The sequence below is a fragment of the Suillus paluster genome (genome assembly GCF_016628075.1).
Source record: "Suillus paluster strain FC165 chromosome Unknown EDB91scaffold_1, whole genome shotgun sequence".
NCBI classification, from domain to species: Eukaryota; Fungi; Basidiomycota; class Agaricomycetes; order Boletales; family Suillaceae; genus Suillus; species Suillus paluster.
In genome coordinates, this window is record NW_024537561.1 from 1,497,277 (window position 1) to 1,510,645 (window position 13,369).

General features: G+C 50.0%; 5 protein-coding genes across 5 annotated transcripts; 1 reads left to right on the plus strand and 4 right to left on the minus strand.

The window, feature by feature from the left end:
* Positions 1–85: 85 nt before the first annotated feature.
* Positions 86–735, plus strand: EDB91DRAFT_1094245 (vacuolar protein sorting 55 protein). The gene is made up of 4 exons (XM_041316867.1): positions 86–142; positions 194–286; positions 343–556; positions 608–735. Exons 1-4 carry the CDS (start codon positions 127–129, stop codon positions 669–671), a joined length of 387 nt encoding a protein of 128 aa, XP_041184584.1. The 5' UTR covers positions 86–126; the 3' UTR covers positions 672–735.
* EDB91DRAFT_34583 (uncharacterized protein) lies at positions 712–3,060 on the minus strand. Its single transcript, XM_041326952.1, has 4 exons — positions 2,890–3,060; positions 2,074–2,807; positions 1,226–2,018; positions 712–1,172 (listed from the first exon to the last, which is right to left on the minus strand). Exons 1-4 carry the CDS (start codon positions 2,932–2,934, stop codon positions 822–824), a joined length of 1,923 nt encoding a protein of 640 aa, XP_041184585.1. The 5' UTR covers positions 2,935–3,060; the 3' UTR covers positions 712–821.
* Positions 3,035–6,244, minus strand: EDB91DRAFT_34566 (uncharacterized protein). The gene is made up of 6 exons (XM_041326951.1): positions 6,037–6,244; positions 5,785–5,928; positions 5,581–5,731; positions 4,441–5,527; positions 3,599–4,388; positions 3,035–3,544 (listed from the first exon to the last, which is right to left on the minus strand). Exons 1-6 carry the CDS (start codon positions 6,055–6,057, stop codon positions 3,188–3,190), a joined length of 2,550 nt encoding a protein of 849 aa, XP_041184586.1. The 5' UTR covers positions 6,058–6,244; the 3' UTR covers positions 3,035–3,187.
* Positions 6,242–8,374, minus strand: EDB91DRAFT_1094252 (uncharacterized protein). The gene is made up of 3 exons (XM_041316868.1): positions 7,421–8,374; positions 7,288–7,363; positions 6,242–6,920 (listed from the first exon to the last, which is right to left on the minus strand). Exons 1-3 carry the CDS (start codon positions 8,041–8,043, stop codon positions 6,585–6,587), a joined length of 1,035 nt encoding a protein of 344 aa, XP_041184587.1. The 5' UTR covers positions 8,044–8,374; the 3' UTR covers positions 6,242–6,584.
* Positions 8,375–8,758: 384 nt separating this feature from the next.
* Positions 8,759–12,681, minus strand: EDB91DRAFT_1332507 (PGAP1-like protein-domain-containing protein). The gene is made up of 8 exons (XM_041325399.1): positions 12,246–12,681; positions 11,993–12,152; positions 10,798–11,901; positions 10,598–10,747; positions 9,960–10,542; positions 9,790–9,903; positions 9,339–9,746; positions 8,759–9,286 (listed from the first exon to the last, which is right to left on the minus strand). The coding sequence occupies exons 1-8, from the start codon at positions 12,492–12,494 to the stop codon at positions 9,121–9,123; spliced, it is 2,934 nt and encodes a 977-aa protein (XP_041184588.1). The 5' UTR covers positions 12,495–12,681; the 3' UTR covers positions 8,759–9,120.
* Between the last annotated feature and the right edge of the window lie 688 nt (positions 12,682–13,369).

Sequence of the window (13,369 nt, forward strand, 5' to 3'; positions counted from 1 at the left end):
ACTTTCTGGATGAGCATAGATGAGCATGCTGTGTTGTGCTTATATCAGCATCACTGCGGTAAGAATGTCAAGTGCTACGCTTGCAAGCTTCCTTCCACCACTGTCATTCTTGGCCCGATATTCACGATGGCGGGGCTCAAGAGTGCGTATTATTCACTGACAAGTTGGAGTTCGGCGACTTATTCATTTGCAGCTGTCATATTGTTATCATTCGTGCTTGCTGTTGGATTCCTGTTGATTATACTCTCATGTGCACTATGGGCGAACTGGTTGCCCTTGTTAGTTGGTGCGTACGGCTCATGTCTGCTCTTCGCCAGTCTTCTTATTCCAAGTATTTCTCAGCATTGACATTCGTGCTTGCACCTCTGCCAAATGCCTTGTTTGCCCACTGCGGAGGAGACGAGTTTTCTGCGAGTGACAATGCCACGGGTCCCGTGGACCTTGGCCGCTTCCTTACTTCGATTGTTGTTGTCACTGGATTTGCGCTCCCCGTCGTCCTTACTCATTCAGAGGTTGTGAGACCGGGCGCTTGTGTAATGTCCATCATCGGTGGAGGGTACGTTCGTTGCTATTTCACCAGTCTCAAAAACTCACTGTTTTAATGTAGGCTGGTGTATGGGACTATATTGGCGTACTCAGCGGCGTTCAGACAAGATGATGAATTTGACTGAGTGTTTGTACGTCTACAATTGAATGTTGCATTACATGAATCTATCTATATCATTGACTTGAATGACTCAGAGGATTCACACTGACATTATACATGCTATGGTAGGGATGTGTAACTATGTTCTGGAAGTCCAGCGAATACTGATACGTTCTTACTCCTGCGGTTCGACACTGACATTACTGCCCTTTGCAATCGTGTCTACCATACGTAACACGAGCTCGATCTTTGGCCACAGAGTTCGATACATGGAAGTGCTCTCGTCATCTATCATCTTGGAGACGTCGTCCTTGATAATCACCAGGAGAGGCTGGATGTGCTTGCTGACGCTGGAAACAATATCATCTTCGAGCTCTTCCATAAGATACTCGTTGGTCGGAATGACTGGTTGTGGGGGTTGTGGAGGAGCTTGTGAGATGAAGGCCTGTAGCGCTGCCGCCAAAGCCCCTACTTCTTCGTTGTTTTGCTGTACAAGCTTGGCGTCAGCCTCTGCTGAAGCCTTGAGCTTCAATGTGGACTAGTCAGCGAGACATGCATCGTTCTAGGGTCACTCCCTACCTTGACGATCTCAGCTTTGAGCTGCTCGTTTTCCTGTCTTAATCGCGTAGATTCATCGTCGGTACCTTTGCTCTGCAGAATCAAGTTCGCAACCTCCTGTACCACTTCTCCTAGCTGTTGGTCGGTTACACTGATCACCTCCAGGGCCCTGGCTGTCTCGGTCTGCACCTCAGCAGTAACAGCAGCTAACGAAAGATTTATATCATCTTCATCCGGGAACATGTCCACCTCTTCCAGTCGGGCGTCGATGCGAGACTCGATCTCCTCCTCTACGATCGAGTTGCGCTGGTAAACGTCATTCTGGAGATCGCTTAGCTGGCGGTCAACACCGCCCAAGCGTTCTTGAAGCTCGTCCAAGGCACTGAGTGAAAAAGTGACTTCACTAGAGCCAGCCTCCTCCCCTTCTAACTTCCGCTTCTTCAGTGGGGGTTCACCCGAGTCTTTGGAAGTGACGCCAGCGTCCTTTACTTTGAGGAGTGCAGAAAAAGATGTACTGAGCTCGGTGACCGAATCTCTCAGTTCTGATATTTGTTGCTTCATGCCGAGGAACTTGGCTTCCACGCTCTGCAACTCAGGTGACTTGAGAGCCGGCCAGAAATCTGACGCAGTGAGTTTTTGCATGATATCGAAGATCTCTGTCTTCTTCGCCTGGATTTGCAACTCCAGGGCACGCGTCTGAGCTGTGATACGTGTGTTTGACACGCCGCGCGACGACTCGCCCAGCTTGCGTAAACTCAAGTCCCTCTCGGCTATGCTCCACTGTTCGCGCGCCTTTACGGATGCAAACAGGAGACTAAGGTGATCGATTAGTTTGTGAGCCAATGACGGGAAAACAAAGAAACGCGCACTCCACTCTTTCATGCCAGAGTTTGCGTAGTTCATCTGCCGATAATAATCGAGACTTTTCAAGTGGCTTTTGTGATACATCCAGGGAAAGGAAAGATGGTGGCATAGGGACGGGAGGGGGTGGTCTCGTAGGCGGAGTGCCTTGAGGAGCATGCGGTTGAGGGAGATTTTGCGATGGTGGGGGAGGAGGGGGAGGCATTGGGGTTTTTGTTATAGACATTTGGGACCGCGGTGGCGATAACCTTCTGGTAGGTATTGGTGAGCGAGCTCTGTCACCACGCCTCCCGCGATCATCCAGAGGGGGAGGGGGACTACGACGTCTGGAGTAAGACGAACTTGTCGTGCTCTTACGCCGGATATCGCCGTCATCTCTTCGTAGTTTTTCGAGCTGATCTGATTCAGCCACTGATGTGGCCGGTGAACGTGACCGTTTGCTGCCCATACTTTCCGGTCGACGTACTCGAGGACTGTTGGGGGGGCTAGTATGTCTGTGGCAATCGCGATGAGAGTCTGAGAACACAGAAGAACCGCCCTGTTTCCTGTTTCTGCTGGTGATCAGCTCGTAGTAGAAGTCGCTATCGTTGTCTTGAACTTCGTGTGCCGGAGGAGGATAAGACAGTTCGGCCGTGTCCCAATCTTTTTCTGTCGGATGTACAAAGAAACAAGATTCGTCCTTCCTCCAGCAACCAAACAATGCCCCTTTGGCCCGCCTTGGTTTCTTGTTGTCATCCCAGAACTAGCGTGGAACAAGGAGGCGTAAAGATAGTAAGTTCTCCAGATAAACTTTATAAACTTCTTGGGCATTCCGCCATACGCACGTTACAGCGCTTCATTTTCGCAAGACGACCTCCGTGTTGCTTCATTTCAACTATCGATCAGTATAACGGTGGTTTTAGAGCGTTGGATACAGTGAACAGCAATGATGAAGAATGCAGAAAGCCGAAGGCTTTGACCGACACCAACATCATGTACCGGGTTTACTATTAAGGGAAGTGCCCGAACTAAATGCAAGACTAATGTGTAACTAGTGTAGGCTGGCTAAGAATGTATCGACGAAGATGGTGTTTGCAAGCAAGCAGTGGGATAGTGGATAGATGAATGTCTTGGAGGTACACATTAGGATGCAGGAAGGCCTAACCTTGTCACCCAGCGGTTGACGGCTTCAGTGATCTTCAAGCTGGGCGCCATTAGGTCCCAGATTGTCTCAAATACCTCTCCATGGATGCGCTGGTTCTCTACCCGGCAAGCCTCGCCCAACCGTGTAATCGTTGGAACGACCTCGCGCGATACGATATCCTGCACCACACCATCGACTGCTGTACGAAGCTCGTCGAACATTACTTTCATTGGGGGCTCAGCAGGGGGTGGAGTGCGTCGCAATTCAGAAGCCGCCTCGAGTGAAGCCTTGAGACGTTGGATGTTTTCGGTCTGTTCTTCGATCAGCTTTCGATTAACGGCGGAGGTTTCAGTGAGCTAAAGGAGAAATAAATGAGAGGTATCACATATAGTAACTGCTGAAGAACTCACCTTGGCTAGCGATTGTCTAAGTTCCTCATTCTCAGTTTTGACAGAAGCCTGTGTTTTCTGTATATTGTTCTGAAGAATGAGTAGGTGTGCGATGTCATTGACAGGTGTTGCCATGGCCGCGCTCAGCTCCGTCGCCTTGCGAGAAACATCTTCTATAGCGCCCATCGCCTCGGGTGGTATTTCAACCTTCGGTGGAGCCTGCCTAGCGCGTTTGGCCTCCACTCGGGCTTCGCGCAGGGTATCTATCTTCTTGTCAATCTTGTCGTCGATAGTAGCAATAGCCCGCTTTGGAGGCTCGAGCGTCAGCGCTGTTCGGAGTTCCTCTAGAAGCTCCTCCTGTTTGTCCAAACGAGATCGCAACGGATCAAGACCGTCCGGAATAGCGCCTGGCTCTTCAGGCGGGGTGTCATCTTCATCAGGAGTAGGATTGTTCGTTTTCGGAGGGTGCTGGCTGGTGCTGGCAATGAGGAGTGGGCGGATGTCTGACAACCAAGCCCCGACTTCTCTTAAGTAGCTCGTCACTTCGTCTTCAATGTCGTAACGTCGATCATAGTCTATACCAGATCTCAACTTGTCTCCAACCTCCGCAAGTTCACTGATTGCCTGTGTTAGTTTATCTGAGTGAGCACTGCAAACTTTCTCAAGCTCTGTCCGAAGTCCATCCAGTCGAATGCGGCCAGCTTCACCGATGCGCGAAAACCTAGCAGACTTCTGTGTCCTTTTCCATTTTTGGCGGTCTACCTCTGCCTTCGTAAGATCTATTTTTGCTCGAACAGCCCGGTCGAGCAATCTGCGTAGTTGATTCAGCGTAACTCTTGACAAGGATGTTCGACTTTACACACCTAATAAGATCTTTCCAGACCTCCTGCTTTCTGTCGATCTCTGAGCTTCCGTGTTTCCTCTTGCGATTAGTGGGATTAGCGGTGGATGCTGTCACCGTCGACATGGCAGGCGACCCGCCACGTGCGTCTGGCATCGCCTTCCGTCGCCAATTCTCCACGTCCGCACGGTCTTCCTCAGAGCGGTTGGCGGACGACAGAGCTGATGGCTCTCCGGGCATCGAGTTGTTTAATGTGCTCGTCTGGAGCGGCGGAACACGAGGTTTCTCAAAGGACTCCACATGCGGGGGTGCTATGGTATCCAATTTCTTGTTCCATTTAGTATTTGTCATCGGGACTTGATTCGTTCCGGTCATCTTGAGTGGACGCGTGTCTGTCCTTGTGTCTTCCTTGTCGTCTTGCGCTCTCATCCCACTAGAAGTCGACAACAGGGGCCGCGGTGGTGGAGGGACTGGTTTTGATTTGCGACTCTCTTGTTCGGTATCGTTACGTTTCTCCTGCGCGTATAACGTCACTTCCTTCGTCCCCGACATGCCCCATCCAGGAGATTTGTCACCGCCAGAAGGGTTGTCCCACCCGCTCCCGCAGGAGTCCCATGCGCTTGCAGAAGGTTCCTTTTTTCCTGAGCTGCTATGATTCTCCTGTGCGTGCAATGTGGTCTCAGACGCGCCCCATCCACCAGAAGATTTGTTACCACCGGAAGGGATGCCCCACCCGCTACTGGGAGAGTCATTCCATCCGCCTGCAGAAGATTCCTTTTGTCCTGAGATGCTACGATTCCCCTGTGCGTGTGAGGCGCCCCATCCAGCAGAAGATTTGTCACCACTGGAAGGGTTGCCCCATCCGCCCGCAGAAGATTCCTTTGTTCCTGAACTGCTCCCCCATGGATCGTTGGAGCCCTGTCCGCCTGCAGAGGATTCCTTTGTTACTGAGTTGCTGCCCCATGGGTCGTTTGAGCTCTGTCCGCCTGCAGAAGATTCTTTTGGTCCTGAGTTAATGCCCCATGGGTCGTCCGAAGTGCCCCAGCCACCCCCGCCTGAGCTAGATCCCCACATAGAATCAGTGTTATCACTGGCTGGTTTGATGGAATCTGAGTTGCCCATACGTTTGATTTGCCAGCCTACATGAAGAAGCACAGCGTACCTTTTGTATTCCCCGTATCCCAGCCCGAGCTTTGTACATTAGTAGAAGACCCTCCTCCTGTATCCCATCCCAACGCGACAGATGAATTAGATGAGTTAAAGGCTCCAGATCCACGCCCTCTTCCACGAGGAAACGATCCCCTCGATTCTCCCTGAGGAAATGTCAGTCAAAAAAAATGTTGTCAGTGTACCAGGATCCACTCACAAAATTTCCACCTCTGCCTCCGCGACCTCTTGGAGCATTCCTCGGAACCTGGGCCGCATCCCAAGCGGGGTCCCCAGGATGGATGAAGTTGCATTGCTTTGCCCAACAGCCCCCATTGCGAGGATTGCCGCTTTCATCGAAGTACTAAGTTGTCACGGTAAGTAAAACGCACGCATTGACAACTGAGGGAAAATGAATGGGTAATTCTGAGGTGGCATTATGGTGGAGAAAGTGGCACATTGATCAACTCACCATACAGCGGATCTGAGCCATTGCAAAAACCCCTGATGAGTGTGACAACTAAAGACACTTTCTAGTTGACGTATGAGAAGACTAAAGATTATGGAGAGGTACTGATCTACGCGATATGCAGGTTGGCGGTCCTTCAGTTCAGAAGTTCCACCTGAATTTATCAATCGGTGTGTACACAAAGGGGAAAGCACACAAAGAATTAAAGCTTAACACGAGGTTCATGAAAATTTCCCACAACCATAGAAAGTATGCACAGCGAAGGCCCGCCGCAACGTATATTTTCATCAGCAGGGGCTATAAGTACTCGAACGATTGTAGCCTAACCTATTCTACATACTCAAGAAAGTAAGGTATCCTATCGTCATGAAGCCGTCTCAATCCGTACGTGTCAAACGCAGTCCGTGAACCGTGAGTTGTCGTGTAAGGTGTACAAAAGGGAGATGGCATGGTTGAAGTAGAATGATAACTCTGAAGAAGAATAAAGCAAGCAGAATAAAGATGAGGCAAGGGGATGGAGGTCAAAAAAGATAAAATTGGAGAAGGTCCGATTACCACAACCAGCCACGTGCAGGTGGCGGGCGCCGGGTCGGCCGGGCATTGCGGCGCACTGTGACTGCTCTCACATCATCATCCTCGTATTCTTCCACCTCGTACTCATCCATCTCCTCAGGCCTCAAAGGCTCCCGAATAATCTCTTCTTCGTAGGTGACGGCGGTGGTTCTAGGAATTTGCGTGGTATAGGACGATGAAAAGGCTTCAGGCGTAGGGAATGCAGCAAAACGGGTATTAGCAGGTGGGGGAACTGTGACAGTCAAGGCCGGTAAAGTTTCGTATTGGATAATGGTTCTGGTTTCTGTTTCAGCGACTAAGATGGGAGGAAGCTCCTGTGCAGCAAACAAAAAAAAAACATCGTCAGCAAAACTATTCTGTCGCGGCAACGAGATCCAGTTGGTGGCACGGAAAATAACCCCAAAAAAATAACACCACATGGCCGTTAGCCGTCACGTGTTGCGTGTTTCGATCGCGTCGCACATCTAAAAGCAGCTACCACCAACTGGTCTCCACTTTACCGCAAGAAGACAAGGGGGACGAGATAAAAACCGTTGTCCCCCAAGCCCGGACGAAGGAGGGGATACAGACTATTACACAAGATCAAGCAGAAAGATTTTCCGATTTTATTGATGGTCATAAACAAACGGAAAATCCTCCTTCGTCTCAGAGCTCGGGACGGCGCGGGACGAGCGGCGGTACCTTGAGTTTCCGCTTGCCACCAGCAGGCTCATAGAAAACTTCTTCCTCGAGAGAAGCTCCATCGTTGTTGATGAGACTGCACAACAGCTTGGTGAGTAATTCAATCGAGACTAATTGGAATGAAGGAACGTACACAAGTTGTTCCATTATCCAAGCTTCGCGTCTGGAAGCGTCGTGCTCTCTCCTGTTGACACTCTCCTCGCGACGCGTAATCTCGCGTTCTCGATCGCCAACTCTGAGCTCACGATCCAGAATATCTTCTGCGCGGGCATTGGCCTCCTTCCACCAACCTGGAGGTGCAAGGTCTGCCTCCTTCACGACTTCTTTAATGATAGTCTGTGCAGGCGCGAAGTCTACGACCGTGGCGGTGGGGCACATAGGGCAAACAACTGGAGCCTGGGTAGGAAGCACACCACCAGGCGCGCCGACGAGAAGTTCTGCCTCCCGGCGAGCTACTTCAGCTTCACGGGCAGCAACAGAGCCCTCACGAGCTACGAGAGCTTGTGAGCGTTTGGGAGTCAGATAGCCCCAAAGTCCAGATGCAGCAGGATCCTCTGCTCCCTTTGCACTTGCGCTACTGGATGCGGGCAGCGAGAGCATGACAGCGAGGACTGCAAGGACTAGGGAGAGGACGAGTAGAAGGGTTGTGGAAGAAATGGTTCGGTGATGGTGGTGTCGCTCTGAGCGGTGACGGTGCTCTCGTTCACGTTCGCGTTCACGCTCACGCTCATGGTGTGATGAAGAAGGGTTTGCCATCCTATGTGCACCGTTCCGTACGCTAATTGAGCTCGAAGGCGAAACGGTGGTGTGGGTTGGGGCGCGCAGGTTGGACGTCTTGGGAAAAAAAGGTGTTTAAAATCAAAAAGGGTTGCCGTCTAGATGACAACGGCGATCTGTATACAGAAATGTAGCTGAAGTTAATAGTTGATAGAGGAGTTTGGGGGGCAGCGCAAGATGGAGGAAAGGAAGGAAAGAAACGTTGAAAAATGAACCAATTGCTCGAGTTGCCTTATGCGTTATTCCCTTTATTTGCACAATCACTTTCTGAACCAAACAACAACACAACGTCTTTTCCCAGACAATGATTCTTCTTCATGCACAATAAGAAAATTTGTCATTTGAAGTTTGTTCCGACTTCTGAGCGAGAGGGCCAATTGAAGCCTTTCAGAACTACTTTATAAACATTGATTAGGAATGGCTGGCCAACTCGATGTATACTGATGCAGTCATGCTTGTATACGATGACGCATCATCCCAACTAGCACGAAGCTTTCATACGTTGTAGAAATGTCGATCTTTTACTGATCCGCGTCTTCATGCCTAATTACATAACTAGAAAGCCCAAGTCGCGCCGATGAATATGCAGCAATCATCCTATGTAGACGTTCCCAGCTGGAAGAATTGTAGCTGAGAGGGCTGAAAAACAATGGTCGGTGGAAAGGACCGAACAAAATATTCTCAACAGCAAGAGCAATGCGAGTTTATTGAATTATGATGACGGTCCAGGAGAGGTTCTCACATCACGGTTCTTGCAACGTGTCAGGCTTCGGTGGGTCAAATCATATGAGACAGCTCATGCGAGAAGAGGATGGTCGTGCCATTTCCGTCCGTGTACATCATAGGTTATAGTCGTAAGAGAGCCCATGATTCAATAGGGCTACTCACTAGTATGTAAGCGGAGGAAGAAGCGAAAATCTGCACAAGTGCACATGAAATAGCCTCTCGAAGTCAATCATGTTGCCCAGGCACCAGAGCTGTGAAGGATGACGATATTTAGCCGTATCAACGCAAGAGACGGTGTTTATTCCCCCTTCTAGGAAAATACTTGAACCATTATGCGGCAATGCGTCTAATGAAACGGACAGGGCTGAATCTTGCGACTAACGCGCACGCGATGTACAAACTTGCAACATCGAACACCCTATATGCCTCTCGGGAGCCGAGCAAGAATGACACGCAGGCGACGATGAGGTATCCCCAGTGAAGATATGATCCCACACTATGATCGATCTTCATGAGCCTCGATCTCAACCGCAACGAACAGCACTCACTTTCCGTGCGACAATAGAGTGCCTTTTCTCCGACTTGTGCAATCAACGAGCACAAGGAACGGCGCAACCTTGAAGACATTATGGTCGCCGTTGAACGGGGCCGTATACCCCGCGGTCATCAATGTGCGCACCCAGACGGCAAGCACAGGCATTGACAGGGGCAAAAGCCATGTCATGAGCAGCAGGATATGCGTGTTCTCGTGATAAGATTGGTTGGCATCCAGTGTGTCGGCGGTGGCGGCGAACGCCTTGATCCCGGCGCACATCCTGAATTTCAGGTTCTTTGGAAGGCTCTCTTTCGTTGGTTTCAGTGTCCTGCGTGTCCTGCTCGCGGCCGCTGACGCGCTCGCGCAGAGGCAGCGATTCGGTGGGTGTACTTCGGAGAGAAGGCGCAGAGCCAGGGTAGGGCTTTCGGTGTGCCGAGCTCGCACATGTGTACAGATGAATTAACCAGCATCCGATAAACGCAATTTGCCATGGGACAAACATGATCACCAGAAGAGAGATGAAAATCATAGAGGCGACAGTGCTTCGTGGCATGCCCAGGTCATCGTATCGCCTTCTACTGCGGGGTTGATTGTTTCAGAAACCAGTCTGTTACGTTGACTGATAATTACTTACTTCGCTGGCAGCAATCGGGTGAGGAGTCGTAAAGGCCACATGAGAAGCAATATGCACCACCAGCTGACAGACACCAGACCTGTGGCGACAACCAAAAGGACTGGTGCAAGGAGTCCGAGAAAAGGTTCCCCTCGGGTTCCTAAGTAGTAATCAGGGCTCAATGGCAACAGGGCTACAACGAAGGATGCAGCAAGTAGTTTGGGCATGGGGCGACAGATGAAGACGGCTAATGACTGATGTACACTCGGCATTGAGCCCTTCCCGCTCTCGCGCCATGCATAGAACATTAAAAACGCAACCACACCTACGCTCCAGCTTATCAGGGCGGTGGGATACCTTGTGGCAATCCTCCCGATGGTCGCCCACCAGTCGACAGTCAAAGTAAATTCGTTGATATCTTGACAACCAGTGCCGGACGAGTATATCCAGAGCTCTGTACTATAAGACGGAGAAAACCTTGAGAGGGGTATATATGGCGCTGATGCATGTGTGTGGAGGGCGATCGGCTTGGTATGTTCCAGGCGATAGTAATGAGTTTCTGCTGGATGAGACTTGTGCACCAAAAGCGGGGGAAGCAGGGGCTCTACATCCAGAGTCATCAGCAATGTTTTCAATGAAAGGAGCACCGATAAACGTACGCGCGCAAGACGCTGTGGGATCGACTGATCTTGGAGTGAGTTTGTATATCAAGAGCGCATTCGAGAGCAACTTTGGGAAGGTGATGTGTCTTCGCACCACACTGTGCTCTGCAGGTTGCAGGGAAAGCTTTGCACCACCAGCAAGGATGTCTATCGTGCAATTAAGCAACAGCGAACAACCCAAGGAAATGAAAACAAACCAAAGACAGTGATATTGCTTTGAAGAGTCCGAGTCTTGTCAAATCCTCCAAAAACCCAGCCATCTTCGCCGGCGGCATTCACATTGACACCGATCCAAGCATCTTCCACATCCATAGGTGTGCGTGGTATTGTAGCCTCGAAAAGAACTACGCCCTCGCTCTCATCGGACCCTTCATCTGGTATTGGGAAAGGCTTCCCCGGTATAGGACTCGGCAAGAGCTTCAGTGTACTGGGCTCGAGCGGTACACACGACAGTGACTCTGAAGATTGTTGTATTGTTGGCGATGTCGCACGTCCAACGCAGAAATAAGGCGATGCCTGAAGTTGAGTCGGGTGCTGGGGTGCAATGGGCGGTATGCTGCCTCGTGATACAAACAAGAAAAATGTCGCGTTGGTTTCGATAGTATGTCGTATTGGGAGGAGGTACATGCGAGATCCAGTGGGTTTTTTCAAGACGAGATTCATATCCTCAGGGAGAGCCTCGTAGGTTGCTGCCTCGGGAATATCTACGCCATTTGCAGGAGGAAGACGACGACCATCTCTATCAAGCCACGTGTCCAGTATAACTGTCATGTCTACATTGGATTTTGCTCCTCCAAGCTCGAGAGCGGCGCGAGCAATCCGCCATCGCACCTGATGACACCATACCATTTCACGATGTCCAACCCCAGTCCATGCACCCTCCAGCGCAGATGTGAAGACTGTGCGACGGTATATAGTATTTCCCGCATTTACATCTCCGGGATCTGGTAGAATGCAGGACTCAGAAGGAATCATCATATCTGTTGCTCCTCCGCATATCGAGACGATGGGCGTCGGGCCGTTTACCAAAAATTCGGCGTTTCGTTGGTATATTTCATCTACACGAGCGTCAAAGCGTGCGGGCGGTAGTGTGTGGGGAGTGGACATAGTTATCAATGCAGATATATCGTCAGACGGGAGAAGAGCGGTCCCCACGATGCCGCCCATCGAATGACCCATCACGATAATTCGGGTATTAGGGGGGTAGTGCGAGAGGATGTAACGTATTGCCGCAGAAGAATATTCAATCTGCGACTCAAGGGTGGGTCCATGGAACGCCGAAAGGTCTTCGTTAAACTCCACTAGACAAAGAATACGCGTCAATCTATTTGTAGCATGTGGTAGCCTATGGCTACACCAGTTTGAGCTACGTGAAGGGGGATTTGAACCTACCAGCAAAAAAATCCAGTGATTGAATTCCACGACCAGTAAAGTCACTGGAGACGACGAACGGCGACGAAAGATATTGCCTCGCAGCAGAGGACGCAATGGATCGGACTTGGTGCGATGACCCAGCGTTTCCGGGAATGAACAGAACTGGTACACCCATGACCTTCATCGGCAGAGGGATTCAGAGACGATCATTTGGAGTCCTTGACCTTTAGTTATCGGATTGCGACTAATGGATTAGCAACTAGATACGCACCTGGTTGGGCTCCCATCCTACCTCACGGTATAGCCAGAGTGAATACCGGCGTGCCAACGGCGTCCATGACGTGTTGAATTCATGTTGGAGGAGGTAAGATGGAGACATCCATGACATCCGACATCCTTGTGGAGACACTGTTAGACGAACATCGTTTGCTGCATTGTAGCAGATGTATATAAGAGTTAGCGAGAATAACCCCAGGGTAGCCGTGAATGTGCTGGTTATTCGGGATGGCAGTATATGCATGCCTAATTTTCGCCCTCCAGATATGCTCCTTGCAATTGGAGCTGTTCCTGTCTTTCAGACTTCGAGAGAAAGACGTCTGTTGTAAGGGTCGATGTCGATAACTAAGTAGTGACCTATAAGAGCCTGTAAGTCTGTGACACGGCAGCTTTATTTATGTCAGGATATCTGGAAAAATTCACGATTAGCTAACGTAAATTCTGTAAAGGGGGTTCGTCTGAGATTCGTTCTATAAAAAAAAAAGGAATCCTAAAAAGTCACGTGACGCCTTATTCTAGCCCAAGATGAACTCGAGAATTGCCGCCTGGTGGCAGTACTAGTACTATCTACAGTCTATGAGAAATGCTAAGTAAAACTAGAGCGGAAACACGAGAAAATACACTCGTAAAACATAGGCAAGCATATGTGAACGAAAATGATAGATTTGAGGGAGCTTGCATGTAAATTTACAAGTACGTGGCACCGGGCACATCCGCAGGGAGGGAGCCTGCCCAGAAGTTCGGAATTTACAAAATTTACAAAATTTACCGTGTATTTCTCACTGTCCCGCACTTTCCTCACTTTACTGACTCAAAATCACACTTTACTGGACTTTACATTAATGTATTGCACTCACACTCCCTTATCTCTACCTTCTCCTTCTCTCCCTCGAACTCATCCTACACAGCTGCCATAAACAGGTGCGGCTGTGTTCCAGTCACGTGACAGAGCTTTCCTCCGCTCTGAACCTTCTTCGTCACTGTCGTGCGCAACGCTGGAGGTGAATGCTGCCAACAACGCAACAACAACTCCCCTGGAGAAGAAATACTGTATGTCATTTTTTTTCCTCATGCTTCTCAGTACTCACATTATACAGGGCCTCTGGACTACTGCACTTC

Bases quoted from the DNA above. Each gene is read 5' to 3' on its own strand.
- EDB91DRAFT_1332507 (XM_041325399.1), bottom strand. From the start codon at position 12,494: ATGCATATACTGCCATCCCGAATAACCAGCACATTCACGGCTACCCTG. The intron at 11,902-11,992 runs GTAGGTTCAAAT...TTCTTTGTCTAG, and splicing joins ATCACTGGATTTTTTTGCTG to TGGAGTTTAACGAAGACCTT. The intron at 9,904-9,959 runs GTAAGTAATTAT...TCAACCCCGCAG, and splicing joins ACCCGATTGCTGCCAGCGAA to TAGAAGGCGATACGATGACC.
- EDB91DRAFT_34566 (XM_041326951.1), bottom strand. From the start codon at position 6,057: ATGGCTCAGATCCGCTGTATG. The intron at 5,732-5,784 runs GTGAGTGGATCC...ACATTTCCTCAG, and splicing joins GAGGCAGAGGTGGAAATTTT to GGAGAATCGAGGGGATCGTT. The intron at 4,389-4,440 runs GTGTGTAAAGTC...TCAACTACGCAG, and splicing joins GTCTGGAAAGATCTTATTAG to ATTGCTCGACCGGGCTGTTC.
- EDB91DRAFT_1094245 (XM_041316867.1), top strand. The intron at 287-342 runs GTGCGTACGGCT...AGTATTTCTCAG, and splicing joins CTGGTTGCCCTTGTTAGTTG to CATTGACATTCGTGCTTGCA. The intron at 557-607 runs GTACGTTCGTTG...GTTTTAATGTAG, and splicing joins ATGTCCATCATCGGTGGAGG to GCTGGTGTATGGGACTATAT.
- EDB91DRAFT_1094252 (XM_041316868.1), bottom strand. From the start codon at position 8,043: ATGGCAAACCCTTCTTCATCACACCATGAGCGTGAGCGTGAACGCGAA. The intron at 7,364-7,420 runs GTACGTTCCTTC...GCTGTTGTGCAG, and splicing joins TGGATAATGGAACAACTTGT to TCTCATCAACAACGATGGAG. The intron at 6,921-7,287 runs GTACCGCCGCTC...TTTGCTGCACAG, and splicing joins GTGGCAAGCGGAAACTCAAG to GAGCTTCCTCCCATCTTAGT.
- EDB91DRAFT_34583 (XM_041326952.1), bottom strand. From the start codon at position 2,934: ATGAAGCAACACGGAGGTCGTCTTGCGAAAATGAAGCGCTGTAAC. The intron at 2,808-2,889 runs GTGCGTATGGCG...GTTCCACGCTAG, and splicing joins CGAAAATGAAGCGCTGTAAC to TTCTGGGATGACAACAAGAA. The intron at 1,173-1,225 runs GTAGGGAGTGAC...TCCACATTGAAG, and splicing joins TCAAAGCTGAGATCGTCAAG to CTCAAGGCTTCAGCAGAGGC.